We start from the raw sequence: 14,515 nt of genomic DNA on the forward strand, positions 1-14,515 counted from the left end.
CGTGAGTGAAAATAATTATTTGAATATGAGATCTATTTCTAAATAGTACGTAGTAATAAACATCTTAAAATAATAAAATGAGGTATTTAATGACAAACGAGAAGAATAATTATTTCCACGAATTATCTACATGCTATACCTACTAGTTAGAATAGTACAAATATTAGAATTTACAAGTAAACGAAATTTACAATGTACAGTTGCAGCTGCCAAATTATACATGGAAAGAAAATGGAGTATGTACTTGGCCAAATGTGATACTAGTTACAGCCTGACTTCAACTACATCACCATCTTTCAACTCTGTGTTGGGTAACACCAGCTGCCCGTTTATCGACACGAGCTTCCCGTCAAATCCGATCCTTCTAGCAGCATCACCGGCTGTGCTACCAGTGCGCAGTCTCATTATTTCCCCGTGCGGCCAGCACACCACTGCAACTTCACCGAGGGAAAGCGACTCTGCGTTCCTGAATTTCCTGTCGAACTTTAGCTGTCGTAGCCCTGCTTCAGAACGCAGCTGCTCCTCCCATTGAAGCATTGTTCTCAGAAGCTGTACCTGTTATTCGACAAAAACCAGATACAGAGGATGAGTTATTCGGGTCTACTTGGCTTGGAATCAACTTAACTGTTTCTCTTAAGATAGTTCAAAAAGACTAATAAAGTCCAAACGAACTTTTCTCCTACATATATGTTGGGTACCTTTTGGTTCCAAACAATATGAATTAGTCCAAAAACGGTCAAATGCATTTTGACCGATTTATTCACTTAAACCATATTAATTAATTAGATTAACATATTTAATTTAACGACTAAAGTCAATTTTTGGTCCCAAACATTTGCCCAAAATAATTTTTTGGTCTCAAACATTTGTCCAAACATAATGGGCAGGATCCAAAAAGTTCATTTGGGCTAATGTATGAGAGCTGCAAAGAAGCCAAACCTTGTTATTGATGCCAGTGTCCAGCAAAGCAGAATTAAAAGCAGAGGTAGGCTTCAAAGAGTTTGAGTCGAAAACAGAAGGTGTAGTCGGTTTCCCCTCAAAAACAGCTGAGACAACAGCCCAGTATTCAGCTTCTTCCCACTCTGTCAACTCGATGACTTGGATGAAAGTAGGCAAACATCGTTCAAATTGGTCTTGCTGCATGGTAATATACGGTACTGTTATAGTGTTCCTCTTTAGCTAGTATATCGTTGCAACAAGGAAAAAACTGATCAAAGTTACCTTATGGTATATACCATCTCGACAAAGAGTGTACTTTTCCAAGTTTGTACACCAATCCCCATGTCCTGGTGCGCACCACCATTGATCCGATACCTGGAAGATGAAAAAATTCAGGGACATAACCAAAAGCAGCTGAACTCTGCTCTATCTATTTTTGTAGTTATTCCATTGTGTAATACAATTTTGTTAGACAACATTTGATTAGGAATGACATTCTTCCTTATATATATAGTTGTATTTCTACAATTCTGATTACTTCAGACCAACCAAACCGAATTTAGACTACACCAAAGCATTACTTAGATATAATACAATGCCCCATACGAAGTAAGCAGCATGGTAAGAAGATACGGTAGAGAGAACCAACAAAATATCTAAAGGAGAAAGGAAAAATTGATGATTCAATTCTTGTAAAGTTGCGTTGTAAACACTAGATTCGGGATATAGAGACCCATTTAGTAAATTTTGAGGCATATATCATACCTAACAATTTTGAAGTATAGGATTAAGGCAAGAATACTTTTCAGAGCATTTACGAGAAAATGCATCTAATATGTGATGCTAAACGCAGTAGCAAAATTGAACTTCTTGCAATTTGGGAAAAAGAACAAAGTAAAGCATGCTGACTTGTCAATACTGTGTCACCTTCTACTCAAAGTAAAATGCAAGTCCTTGTTTTTTTATGTACTGGGCCACTTCCTTACTTTTTATTTTTGAAACTGAGTTGATGACTTCATGTCTGTCCCTATGTTTTTATTTGAATTACAATTAGATTTTAAACTTCAATTTATGTTAGAATTAGACCTTGTTAGCGCTACCCCCCAAAAACTGAACTAATATTATGGAAAGTACAGCAGCTGCCCAATTTATACTTTATTCACTTAACAATGAAATGTGCTTATTTCTTAAATGTGCACCTTTTTAAACAGATCTGCATGAACTTTCCATCTTTTTATTTGGTACGGGGATCTTCTTTCAGCTACTGCAGCATACGCAGCTAGACCAAAACCCACAGCAACAAGCAATTCTCTTCCATCATTATCTACGCTGAAAATCACAGTTCAGTTTCTAAATCAGGGCTTTGATCTGAAGATTCTACTGACCTGTGGGGTACAGAAAAGTTAGTAACAGGTCTCGATTGATCCACGAATGATGTCATACCTGACAATAACTGCAGCAAGCAATTGGCCAGCTTCCACTCTAAGAACTGGATGACCTACTTTAAGTGAGCTATACTTTAGTAGCATATCAGTCTCAACGGAAGCTTGATTTTCTATTTTCTCAGAAAAATCTGACAAGACCCCAATGTTAGAATCATCTACAATTATCTTTGATGGCAATATATTCTCTGTTTCCTTGTATAACCAATGTGCAGCAAGCCCGTGTTCAGCATACTCATGCATTCGCTGAGTCAAAGAAAACATCAGTAAGAATCCGAGATTAGCTAGTTTAAGTAAGTATGAGGAAATTGTACCTGTGTTCGTATTTGAACTTCAAGAGGAGAAGAGTCAGGCCCTTGCACTGCAGTATGAAGTGACTGAGACCACGGAAATCCATCAGTAAGAGAAGTCGTAAAGAAACAAAATGCAAGAAGCATTTTCTGACAAGAAACAAGAAATACTTTATCACAAATAGTTTACTTGGTAACCACTTGGTTTTGGGTTGACAATGTAATCGTCAAATTCGCCGTCGATTGGGGCCCAAAGTCTGGGGGATGAAAAGATGGAAATAGCCAATTAGTATCACACCATGGACCATAACATCACCACTGTGAGAAAAAATGAACAGACAGAAAAGAGGGAAAGGCAAATTCTTGGTTATGTACTTGTGTATGATGTTAAGTAGATTGTAACAACATTGAACCGCCTGCCCATGCAAAGTCCCATTCTTATCTCCAACAATGACCCTCAATGCTCTGGCATCATATACTTTCCTGATTCCGACATCTTTTCTTATCATCTACAGAGTACGACAAAAGAATCAGGTGATGGTTAAAATCTAGAAGAGAACAGCTAACTGATAATCATCAATCAAAAGAAATTTCTTAATAGTTATAGACTGCATAAGTTATATAGAACTTAAAGTCTTAAAATTCAGATTTAAAATTATGTGTGTGTGTAACAGTATGTGAAAATATAGTCAAGGACTTGGGGCCTGCGAGTGGGAGGATAACTCAACAACTAAAAGGAAGTACACTGGTTAATGTATTGACTAAAAGTAGTAGATTAATCTTAGGTTCCATTCCCGTACAAAGTCCAGTTTACTTTCCTTTACATGACATACCTCTACTTCGTGTAATTTGCAACTCAAATCTCAGAAAGAACTGAACAATTTTGTATTTTATCTTTAAAACACCCCATAATCGCATCCATACCTTACTGTAGATGCTATACAGACTTTTCAGCCGTCCAGATAGCGATACTTCCATGCCAGGAACATAACTGCAGGACAGGATCCATAATAAAGCAAACTTTTGGAACTTAACAAATTGTGCTGAAAATTAGCTTCATGAAAATTTCAATTTTATAGTAGACTAGTAGTAGACAGACAGAACCTACGATGTTGAAATAAATAATTCTCGCTCCAATGCTTCTTCACAAACTACTAGTGATGCCAAAGCAACACCAGCATCCCTCACAACTTTGGGTTTTTTTGGAGTATCCAAGCATGTTGCAAAATTGTGAGAAAAATCTACACGTTTCTTTCTATCCAATAAGAGATCAAATGGAAGCACAGCTTGCAAAAGAACCTGCAGATTTAGAACAAGCAAGACTATTTAGTAGAAAGGACCAATAAGGAAAACCGGCAAACGGATACCATGGTCAGCACAAATTCCAGATAAGACGGGGAGTATTTTTTTATCATAGCAGCAAACAAAAGGTACAGATACCCTGCGATTGTTTCGTAGGTCGGCAATCTATGAAAACCTGAGTATATTATCACTGGCTATGTTTCGAATTGACAAAACATTCTATTATATATAGCAAGGGAGCAGTAGAAAGATCCAAAAAGAGGTTGAGTCGGTGACCTCATGCAAGTATAACCAAAGTAGTAAAAAAAACTCTATGTCATGATTGTCATCTAAGTTTAGCATCTAAGAATTGCACCTTCATGCTATTTTCCTCATCCAAATCTCCAGATTCTTCACATTCTTGAAAGTGTACAACACCACTTGACTTCGTTGATATTCTTCTTAGGTTTCCATTGTTACTAGGGCTCCACATGGAAACAAGGTCTGCCCTCAGTTGACGAAACACTTTAGGCTGCAACATGAAGATACATACAGGCTTTACTAGATGAGGGCGATCAAAACTATCTAGTTCTGGATATTTTCTTCTTCCACAAAATATTTAAAAGATACTACTTAATTAGGTCTAACCTGAAGGACAGCAAAGCACAGATCTTCAAGTTCAGCTTTAAGAGCCCATAGACCCAGTCGGGAAGCAAGTGAGCACCAGATAGCTAATGTCTCCTGTGCCACAGCCTGAGCTTTGCTGGGAGGTAGAGCATATCTACAGTAAAACACATATATAAGTTCCACACTATAAATTTAGCATTCACTGTGTTGAGGAAAATGTGGAAAATAGAAAATTTAAACTGGTAATATGGAAATACTGGTTAATAAAAGTATAGTTATTCCTATAGATGTCAAGCCTTGTAGAACCTAGAGTCAACGAAAAAGCAAAAATATTCAAATATGTACATGGTTCTCATATTGTGAAGTCGATCTGCAAGCTTGATGAGAACGACACGTGGATCGTCAACCATGCCCAGAAGCATTGCTCGTAAATTGTTTGCCTACACAAGAACGAGACAAATGAATTTTTAATTTCAATGAGTTTTAAAATAACAAATTATCTGTTCCGCAACATATTTCACCCAGACCCTATTATTCAGGTTAGCAATGTAAAACTATTTATAAGTAAGATTTATTCAGGTATATTGGTATTTGTATAACCAAACTAGATGATCAAATAGTAACAAGGGGAAGAAAATCCATCATGCTGCACTAGTAGTACTAAAAATTTGAAGTATCAGGAAGCGACGTTAAAGAATAAACATAAGGATTAAGTAACATATCATATACACTAACAAAAAACAACATTCACAATAATATTACTGCCATCTCCATTGTGATCCCTTGAGATGCTCTTGATCATCTTGAGCACATATTAGCTAGTATCTGTTTGGTTTTAATAAGCTAATATCTACATCATAATATTGGTTCAGGTATATTTTAGCAACTGCAAGCCTAGTCAGGAAGAATATTTTTTACATGCCATTTTTTTGGCACCATAAGAACGGACATAGCTTACTTAGCTCTCATCTTGCCACCTCAACCATTCTACTGACCATGTGTGAACAGAGTTATTAGCAAGGGCTGGCACAGACTCACTGGTCCAACGCATGACACTTTAGTTAATACTTAACCTGGAATACTTGCATGCTTACCTCTTCATGGTTGAGTGTATCTTGACCTACACTCATTCTGCGGCGTCTTCGTAGTAGCTGCAGAACAAGTAACTTTCAGTGTTAGTACAAAGCATGGTAGTCGAACAGAATGATGGGAGTCAGAAAAACGAATGTTTTGTGGTAATATGTAGGACGGATCAGGTATCATTGCAAAAGGCTCATAGTCCACATTTATTTGCCAGACGACTTCAAGCTCTATATTTCAGAAGTGTTTTAACCTATGATACCTTGCTACTAAAGAGTTTGGGAACCTGCAGAGGTGTTTAACTATGATTCCCTCTGGAGTTTGGGATGTGTGCATAAAGTGTTTACCTGATTAATATAGCTCAGTCGCGAGACTCCAGCCACTAACTTTGCAGCATCAGAATCAAATTCTCGCTCTATGCTGTCCAAACTTTCATAAGTGTCATCAACTATGTCATGGAGGATCCCAGCTACAATTGTATCAATGGCCTGAACATAGAGCAGTTACTACCTCTGGATATGGATCAATAGGAAACACTAGGAATTACATTATAGGCCACAAAATGAGAGACATACAGTCACACACTAGAGAAGCCTCAAATCTAATTCAACTAAACCATGTCGTCTATCGCTAACAAAGTAGTTTTCATATTCATGATTCATCTATATCATATGGACGCAATTTAAACATGCTTCTTAGTTTGTCCACATAGGTTATTGACTTGAGGGAAATTGCACCATTCACAAGATAATCTAGCAGTACAAAATGCAAAATAAATTACTATATGAAAGAGGATTACATACTCTTTTACCATCTGATGGGACTAAAACAGCTAAAATTTTGCCTGTGTGAATACAGTGGGATATATAGGGGTCCCCTGTTTTTCTTGTCTGACCATGGTGAGCTTTCCTTGCAAATGCAATAGCCTTTTGCACCTGCCTTCACAGGTTCAGAATCTAAGTGTCTTACAGTAGTGGAATATTTTGGTGCAGATAACATAAACGAGTGAAGATGGCAAACCTTTGCATCATTGAATATGGGATACCCAGTAACATCTACTCCATCAAGAATATGAGATCCTGCCCAAAAGTGCAATTTCATTTCAACATAGCGAACAACTTGAAACTTCAATCGTGAGTTGTTAATCCTATGATCCCTTCATTCATAATATGGACTAATAAGATTCTAATGATTTACTATGATTCATTTGGGACTCATCAACGATAATCAACTAAATAGATGAGCAAACTCCAAGACACGAAATGACTTTTACAGCTATGGACTAGTTATATAATCATCCATTAGAAAAAAAATACTTTCTGACATAGGGCAGGACAAATCAAGAAGATATCTAACACATAGGATTGAAACCATGGCAAGCTCGTACAGTGGGCCTTGGGATTTCTTTTTTTGTCTCTTATATATTTTCCTTTGTAATTTGTACCTCCTGGCTCCAGAAACTAGTTCTCTCATCTCTTAATCCATCTTATTTCTGAAGTTATGTCCTATATAGTGAAGCTAAAACATTCTCCAGTTTCAATATCAAGTGCAGTGCTCAGCAATCCTTTCCAACTATTTTCTTCGATTCTCTACAACTCTCTGCGTCCTGTTTCTAGGTCAGTTTTCATCAGTTAAAAAGAAAAGGTCATATCGCGTACTAGTTTTCACAATGCAACCATCATACCGAATAGGAGTAACCGCACTATTAGTTAATGGACCCTTAAGATTAGAATTGTAGCATACTGCAATGGATTTCGGAAAATTAAACATTCTTCGTTACTCAATATCCTTAAGCCAGTAGAAGTGACTGGCACTGCAACGATCAAGTCATCGGAATTTTTTCAGTTTCAAAAAGAAACAGCACAAAGCCACATACAGAACTTCAGATCAACATTTGAACCAAATACAAAGGCTAGAAACTTAGCCTCCGACAGATTACAGAAATATTATTATAGCTATGCAATTCTCTTCGATACAAAAATTCAACACATCTTCATACTAAGCAAGTGAATAAGAACCAAAAGCATCAAAACTTAACACTTATTCAGTTTAAAATGTTGTTCATCGACTTCAGATCGACACTTGAACTAAATATAAAGGCTAGAAACTTATCCTTCAACCGATCACAGAAATATCATTATAGCTTCGCAATTCACCTCAATACGAAAATTCAGCATATCGTAATAAGCTACCGTATATCAAAACCATAAAATCTCAGCACTAATTCAGTCTACCTGGTTGCTCATCCACTTTAGGCCACAGAAACTCCACCTTCGTGGAGAGACAAGCGCCGGAAGCAATCGCGACCGCCGTCACCGCCACTTGCGTGATCGCTGAAGTCACAGCGCCATGAGCCGTGCTCGATCCAGCGGCGGCCGCAATCATGTTTCCGGAAGAGAGAACTGAGCTCAGAGACGCCGTGACCGCGAATTCCGGCAAAATTGGACTCAAAAGGCACCGGAATTTGGCTGGCTTGCCGATGAAAAAACGACTTCGCCGGATAATTATGGAAGTTTTTGGACCGATGAACATGGCGGAAGAGCGGCATGAAGACATCTCTTGCTTTGGTGGTTGTGATTTTGGGTGAAATTCACATTTTTTTGTGAGAGAAATTGTGAAAATGTGAAGTGATGATAATCTGCTTGACAGAGTGAAAAAAGAGTGAAAACGAGTGGTTGGGATTCAATATTTTATTCTTAGCTATAGTTTATTAAATATGATAGCGCCAACCAACACTTATTTTAGTTGCAATTATTGAACTGGATAAGTTTTGAAAATATATATTAATATTATATTAGGTCTAACTAACCATAAAAACTACCACCATTTGTTGAACAAAATTACTAAGTTCAGTCAAATTAAAAAATTAATTGAAAAAAAGTAATAAAATAATATTGAATGTAACAACATAAAATTATATTTTATACGTCTAATTGTTGGTGAGTTAAACCATATCTTTAATAATTACAGAAAACGATATTAAAAATATATTTTACATAAATGATTAGATTTTTTTTATTGTGGAATAAATATAAACAAATCTAAAGTTCACAGTAGTAATTTTTTACTGATTTTTAAAATTAATAAATGAGCTGCGTATTAAGTACTCCATCTATTTCTTGTTAATAAAGTCATTTCTTTTCGCACGAAGTTTAAAAATATAGTGTTAGGTGGATGGTGAATAAAATATGAGAGATGAAGATAATAAAGTAAGAGATGTAACTTTTTGCCAAAAAAATAGAAATGACTTAAATAACTTGTAACTTTCCAAAAAAGAAAAAAATTACTCTATTAACATGGAACAAATAGAGTAATAATGATAATTTATGTTAGTGCTAATGCATAGATATGTTCTCTATAAACATGCTTCAATGCAATCAATATTTGTCTATTTGATATGAAACCTTCTCATGAATCAATAATAAATAGTTTGCTTTTCATCAGACCATCCACAAAAATTAATCAATTTTTTTTTTTTTTTTTGATATACATCTCAATCATGCTCTACCTATTTTGCATTAAAAATCAAGTTTTTCACATTCAATATTTCGGTATTCGTCATACTCACACCACCAATTTTCCTACATAAACGCAACTGTATTTTCATTCAACATACAAACGCACCAATTTTGCATTAAAAATTGTGTCTTTTCCCTATCGACCTATCGATATTTCGGTATTCGATCATCATAAACCACTCCAACAATTTCCTACATTAACACAACTGTGTTTTCATTCATCATACAAATCATAATCCAAGTGTTATTGAGGCCTTGGTTAGTAATACACTGCAAAAAAATTCAAAGGGGGAAAGGGGGGCAGTATCACTTTTGCAATATACAGATTTGATCAACCTACAAAACAGAGTATATGGAACTCTGGAAACAAGCTTTACCAGTTTCCAGAGAGTTGAGTGGGGCAAACAAGACTCGACCTCGTTAGAACGATGAAGAGGCCACCGAAGAAAATCCAGCAGCCTTGTGGTCCTTCAAAGTGCTTGATAACCAGTCCAAACCTTCATACAACCCGTCCCCTTTGAGGGCGCACGTCCCTTGTATGTGCCATTTTCGATTCTTGAGATCGTAAAGGCCCAGCCCTTCGCAAACTTCCATAGGGGTCATTGCGCCTCTCTGAATGAAAAAGCAGACTTTTCAGAGACAAACAGAACCAAACCATGTTAAAATTTGCTAATGCATATATCAACCCAGTGATACACACATTGTAAGAATTGGGTTTCAGAGTGAAAATATGGTTTTCCACTATTACATTTGCTAAACTAAGTTTGTTAACCCAAACAAACAGAAAATAATAAATTATGACTCAATTGGACACCGGTCAGATGTACAATGTCATTCATAATTAGTTTATGAGTGTGAAACACCATACACTTAAACTTTGTATTTCATAATTTTCGTAGTAGTAATGATAAATTACAGCAGTAACCAAGAGAGTCATTGTGAACTAGCGAGAAATTTGAAAATTGATCGAGGAAGAATGTGTGATGAGATCATGGAAGTACACAGATGACATCAAATTCAGATGACTTGCAAGTGGCTGGCCCTATTACCCTAGGTCAAACTCGGAAGTTCCGAACAAAGATCCATGTACTGGCAGCCATATAATTATTCAATCTATATATTCCTCATCAACAATCTACATCCTGTCACGTGACTCATGTTTTAGGTGGTCCATCGCGTAGCAGTAGTATGTAGATTGCTATAATAAAAGTTCCCTGTTTTACTCATCTTGCTTATAATTTGGTCTATCACCAACCACCTTCATCTTGACAATGACCTCAGTTACAAAACCTAATTCAGATTCTCATTCTTAATTTTCAGACATGAAGTTCAAAGTTCATAAGTCACCAATCTCCAAGAGAAGTTAATTTTCCCCCGACCACACATTTATACCTTTCTCCCACAGACAAACCAAATTGGATTAATACAGAGAGCCATAGTACCTACCAGTGGCGGACCTAAAGAGGGTCATGGGGGACCCATGGAACCCCCAACCATTTTACTAATGACTACGTATTATCTATATTAACAGCTATCTTAAATAATTCAATAGCCCAGATGGCTTTTTACCAGCCCTGGCAAGTGATTGCCCAGAGATCAATTCCCATCAGAATCAACCCCTTTAAGGTTTTAGCCTTTTTTTTACTGATTCTTCCTATTATTTTTATTTTCCCTTATTTTTCTTATTTACTTTTCCTTATGTTTCTTATTTACAATAGATCTTATAAAAATTATACTTTAATATATGCCTTTTAGAATCTTATTCTCACTATAAGAGCAATTACTAAAAAAAAATCATACATTTTATATTGATTCTCTATTATTTATTTTATGTGTTCTTATTTGTAGTATCACTTTTTTGTTTTACATTTTTATTTAGCTATAATTAGAATACAATTCAAGTCTTTTCTTACAACAATTTATGTTTTATTTTTTGACAAAGTTATTTTTTTACGTTGGCGTTGCATCTATCAACAATCACCTTACCCATATCTCTATCTTTTGTAATTGATTCTCTAAATTATCGACAAAAAAAATACCCTAGTACTAGGAATACGTTTGGACCCCCCACCTTTAAAATCCTGCGTCCGCCACTGATACCTACAGTTTGTTGGCTTCCCAAAAAAATCAAACTGAAGCTGTTAAGAGATTGACAGAGATGCGTACCATGTCTTGTTTGTTCGCAAAGACCAGTATAACAGCATTAAGCATGAACGGGTCTTTGATAATGGCCTGGGGATTATAATAATCAACTTAGCATAATGCAACTGGAGAAAATGAGGCATACACATATGAATCATTCAAGAGGATATAAACCTGAAACTCCTCCTTTGCCCTCCCAATTCTCTCTCGATCCAGAGAGTCAACAACATAGATCTGTATAACAGGAGAGTTGGCATTAAGGAATAGTTAGAGAATGAATTCATATACGACCAAGAAAGAAAGGGCGTAGTTATGGAAATTGTACCATTACACTTTGCACTGAAATAAAGAGAAGAACATTTCATAGAAGATAACAAATAACAAGCTGGCCTCTCCAAATAAAATTAAATATCTTCATTTTTTACCACAAGAGCATTTGATACAGTTGCACCAATCACTACTCTAGTATTGTGATAACTAGTAAAAAATCACAATTGTCAAATTCCTTATTCAACACTTGTGTCGTGGGAGAATCCTGTTAGAAAGGTGATAGGTTTTTCAGAGGCTTGTAATAGTGCTGAAGGCCGGGCTGAAAAGGAGAGGAATATGTGTGATTGTAGAAATTTATCATATAGTGAATTTCTTTCGTAGGCCCTGGTTTTTCTCGGCAGTTGGAGGTTTCCATGTTAAAATTATTATATTAGTGATTGTTATCTATCATCTTCTTACTTCTTGTTCTTTTTGTTTTTTCTAAGGATGAACAGGGAATTGATTCCCCTACATCAGATATCAGAAACAAAACTGACAAAATTTCTATCACCAAGGATACTTCCTTCCGGTATAAATGATATTTCTCCACTTCATGTTACATAGCTAAATTAATACTCTACATATAGATCGGTAGAACTAGGCAGATTAAAATGAACAAGGAATGGTAGCAATAGAGTAGCATTTCAGACGCTAATGTTTGAACCAATCAAGTTTCCAGGAATTATTTCATTTGGGCAATGTATGGGGTCAAACATGTTGCTCCATCGAACACGTGGAATTATATTTCCAACTTATCTGTAGACTTATGTTGTTGGCATCTCAAAGATGCACCTACCTTAAGAATAACTGATCAAAAGAAGTATAATCCTAGTGAATTGAACCTTACCAGCCCATCAGTATTATTGAAGTAATGTCTCCATAAAGGTCTTAACTTCTCTTGGCCACCAACATCCCACACTGTAAAGATCACATTTTTATATTGAACTTTCTCTACATTGAAACCTGCATAATAGCACAACTTTGATCAGATCAAATTCTTCTTCAGGGCTTATGAGCCCGAAAAATCATCAGAATAAACACATAGCACATGCACATGTAAAGATGCATGACCAGATTCTATCAATTATGAAGCATCCATGAAAATCATATTATTTGTGAAGTCCTGAAGAAGACAACATCAATCACAAGGTGAGTTGAACCGAGAACAAGAACCTAGATGCAAAGAAGCCAACTGTTTCTATGAGAACATCAAGTTGATGTCTATTAAAATGAAACAGGAAGTTGTACCCAAAGCTCATGGCAGGCGAATGTGATGCATAAGTATTTACAATTCACAATTGATAATACTAATAACCATCACCAAAATGTGCCCAAGCCACTATGTTGTAAACTCAATATGACTCATATTCAATGTGTAACCACATAATGTCTCAAAATGGGTATAATGTAAATGAAATAACAACAGTAAATCTGAAAGAGAGGAAAAAGGAGAATATATAAATTATAAACCAACCAATGGTAGGAACAGTTGATAAAACCTCTCCAATGTGAAGCTTATACAGTATAGTGGTCTTGCCAGCAGCATCCAGCCCAAGCATCACAACCTATGACAGTTGAAATTATTATATGAAACTAACCTTACAGCATGAGTGAGCATAGCATCTACACATATCATTTTGGTTTGGCAGAAATCATTATAATCAAACTAACAAGCAAGGATGTTGAATCTGATTACAGAGGTTGCACATACAAAATAGTAACCGCAGTCTAAGTAAGTGTAACAGCTACCTCCGCATTTATTAAACAATAATACAACGTACTGTTCCAGTAAGTACATCAATTAGCACATGCATTATTAGTTTGATTGCCTAGACTAGCAAATAAAGCTGATATACCACTCTAGCTAGATAACACATACTACTAACTATGTACCCCATAACTACAATTTAATGTTTGTATACCACTGGCACTAATTTAATGTCACATTATTCGACATGCCACGTCTGGTTATAGAGCTCAATTTTCTGATTTCTCTCACAAAAAACTACTTCATAAGTGGAGTTACTGGATGTAGCCAAGGTAGATTCAACAATATAATTGAGGTGCATTTCAAATTCAGAAAACGATAAGGAAAAACAAAATTATACTACTAATCAACAACGACTGCTAGATCAATAGAACTAGTATACTGAAGCTCGCACAGTTTTAGAATCAGAACCAACAATTTTGACAATAAACAACCAAATATGAAAATTTCGCCTAATAATCACTTCTAATCTGAACAATCAAACTTCAAAGCGCATGAAACGACAACATCTGAGCTGTCTCCTTCCAATCAAGTTCATAATGTTGCAGAACAAAATACCAGCACCAAATTCTCTTAGAACAAATCAGAACATCGCGAATCCAGCTCTGGCTTAGTGATGAAAAACGCTTACCCGCATCTCCGAGTTTCCGAAGAAAGTATCGAAGAGTTTGCGAAACGCTTGTCCCATTCCCCGGCTTTATCCTTTTTCCGCACCTTCAATTCTCTCACTACGCAAACAATCGGAGAAAATCAAAGGATCGGAGAATTAGCAAGAGTTTATGCTGTGTTGGAACTTGAACTAGCTTTGGAATTGAAGAAAAATGATGTGGTGAAATTTACAAAGCAGAGAAATGTCTGTATGAGAGAGAGAGGAGAGATGGATGGATTCTTTCACGAAGAGAAGAATTCAAGAAAGGGCTGCGTTGTTATTAGTGTTTTTTTTTTCCCTTAAATATCAGAGCTCGAAAATAGTCAATTGATGAATATTGAATTGTGCTAATTCAAAATTGATATATTAAAATTTTCGTCATACTGTACCGCAAATCTAATTTTAAATAAATAATTGATATATTAAAGTACTCCAATTTTTTTATTTAGTATGTCCAACCATCAACCAAA

The 14,515-nt window shown here is 35.9% G+C and overlaps 2 protein-coding genes across 3 annotated transcripts; both read right to left on the reverse strand.

Annotated features, from left to right (window-relative positions):
- Positions 1 to 70: 70 nt before the first annotated feature.
- LOC125210448 (uncharacterized) lies at positions 71 to 8,318 on the reverse strand. Of its 2 annotated transcripts, none has more exons than XM_048110003.2 (18): positions 7,894 to 8,318; positions 6,680 to 6,738; positions 6,463 to 6,594; positions 6,007 to 6,147; positions 5,674 to 5,730; positions 4,925 to 5,019; positions 4,601 to 4,733; positions 4,329 to 4,484; positions 3,780 to 3,970; positions 3,596 to 3,662; positions 3,047 to 3,180; positions 2,862 to 2,928; positions 2,696 to 2,758; positions 2,383 to 2,627; positions 2,139 to 2,268; positions 1,222 to 1,314; positions 940 to 1,137; positions 71 to 555 (listed from the first exon to the last, which is right to left on the reverse strand). In XM_048110003.2, the coding sequence occupies exons 1-18, from the start codon at positions 8,213 to 8,215 to the stop codon at positions 265 to 267; spliced, it is 2,574 nt and encodes an 857-aa protein (XP_047965960.1). In that variant the 5' UTR covers positions 8,216 to 8,318; the 3' UTR covers positions 71 to 264. The 2 variants fall into 2 exon arrangements, with proteins under 2 accessions (XP_047965960.1, XP_047965961.1); XM_048110004.1 differs by having other exon boundaries at positions 6,463 to 6,598; positions 7,894 to 7,973.
- Positions 8,319 to 9,374: 1,056 nt separating this feature from the next.
- Positions 9,375 to 14,326, reverse strand: LOC125210449 (uncharacterized). Its single transcript, XM_048110005.2, has 6 exons — positions 14,028 to 14,326; positions 13,103 to 13,193; positions 12,476 to 12,591; positions 11,494 to 11,553; positions 11,344 to 11,409; positions 9,375 to 9,789 (listed from the first exon to the last, which is right to left on the reverse strand). Exons 1-6 carry the CDS (start codon positions 14,082 to 14,084, stop codon positions 9,598 to 9,600), a joined length of 582 nt encoding a protein of 193 aa, XP_047965962.1. The 5' UTR covers positions 14,085 to 14,326; the 3' UTR covers positions 9,375 to 9,597.
- Positions 14,327 to 14,515: the final 189 nt, after the last annotated feature.

Source organism: Salvia hispanica, chromosome 3 (genome assembly GCF_029641045.1).
Source record: "Salvia hispanica isolate PSC_SH4W2 chromosome 3, Shi_PSC_v1, whole genome shotgun sequence".
Lineage (NCBI taxonomy): Eukaryota > Viridiplantae > Streptophyta > Magnoliopsida > Lamiales > Lamiaceae > Salvia > Salvia hispanica.

Bases quoted from the DNA above. Each gene is read 5' to 3' on its own strand.
- LOC125210449 (XM_048110005.2), bottom strand. From the start codon at position 14,084: ATGGGACAAGCGTTTCGCAAACTCTTCGATACTTTCTTCGGAAACTCG. The intron at 12,592-13,102 runs GTTGGTTTATAA...GCTATTATGCAG, and splicing joins ATCAACTGTTCCTACCATTG to GTTTCAATGTAGAGAAAGTT. The intron at 11,554-12,475 runs GTAAGGTTCAAT...CCTGTTATACAG, and splicing joins TCAATAATACTGATGGGCTG to ATCTATGTTGTTGACTCTCT.
- LOC125210448 (XM_048110003.2), bottom strand. From the start codon at position 8,215: ATGTCTTCATGCCGCTCTTCCGCCATGTTCATCGGTCCAAAAACTTCC. The intron at 5,731-6,006 runs GTAAACACTTTA...CTTGTTCTGCAG, and splicing joins GACTGAGCTATATTAATCAG to CTACTACGAAGACGCCGCAG. The intron at 2,929-3,046 runs GTACATAACCAA...TTCATCCCCCAG, and splicing joins CTACTTAACATCATACACAA to ACTTTGGGCCCCAATCGACG.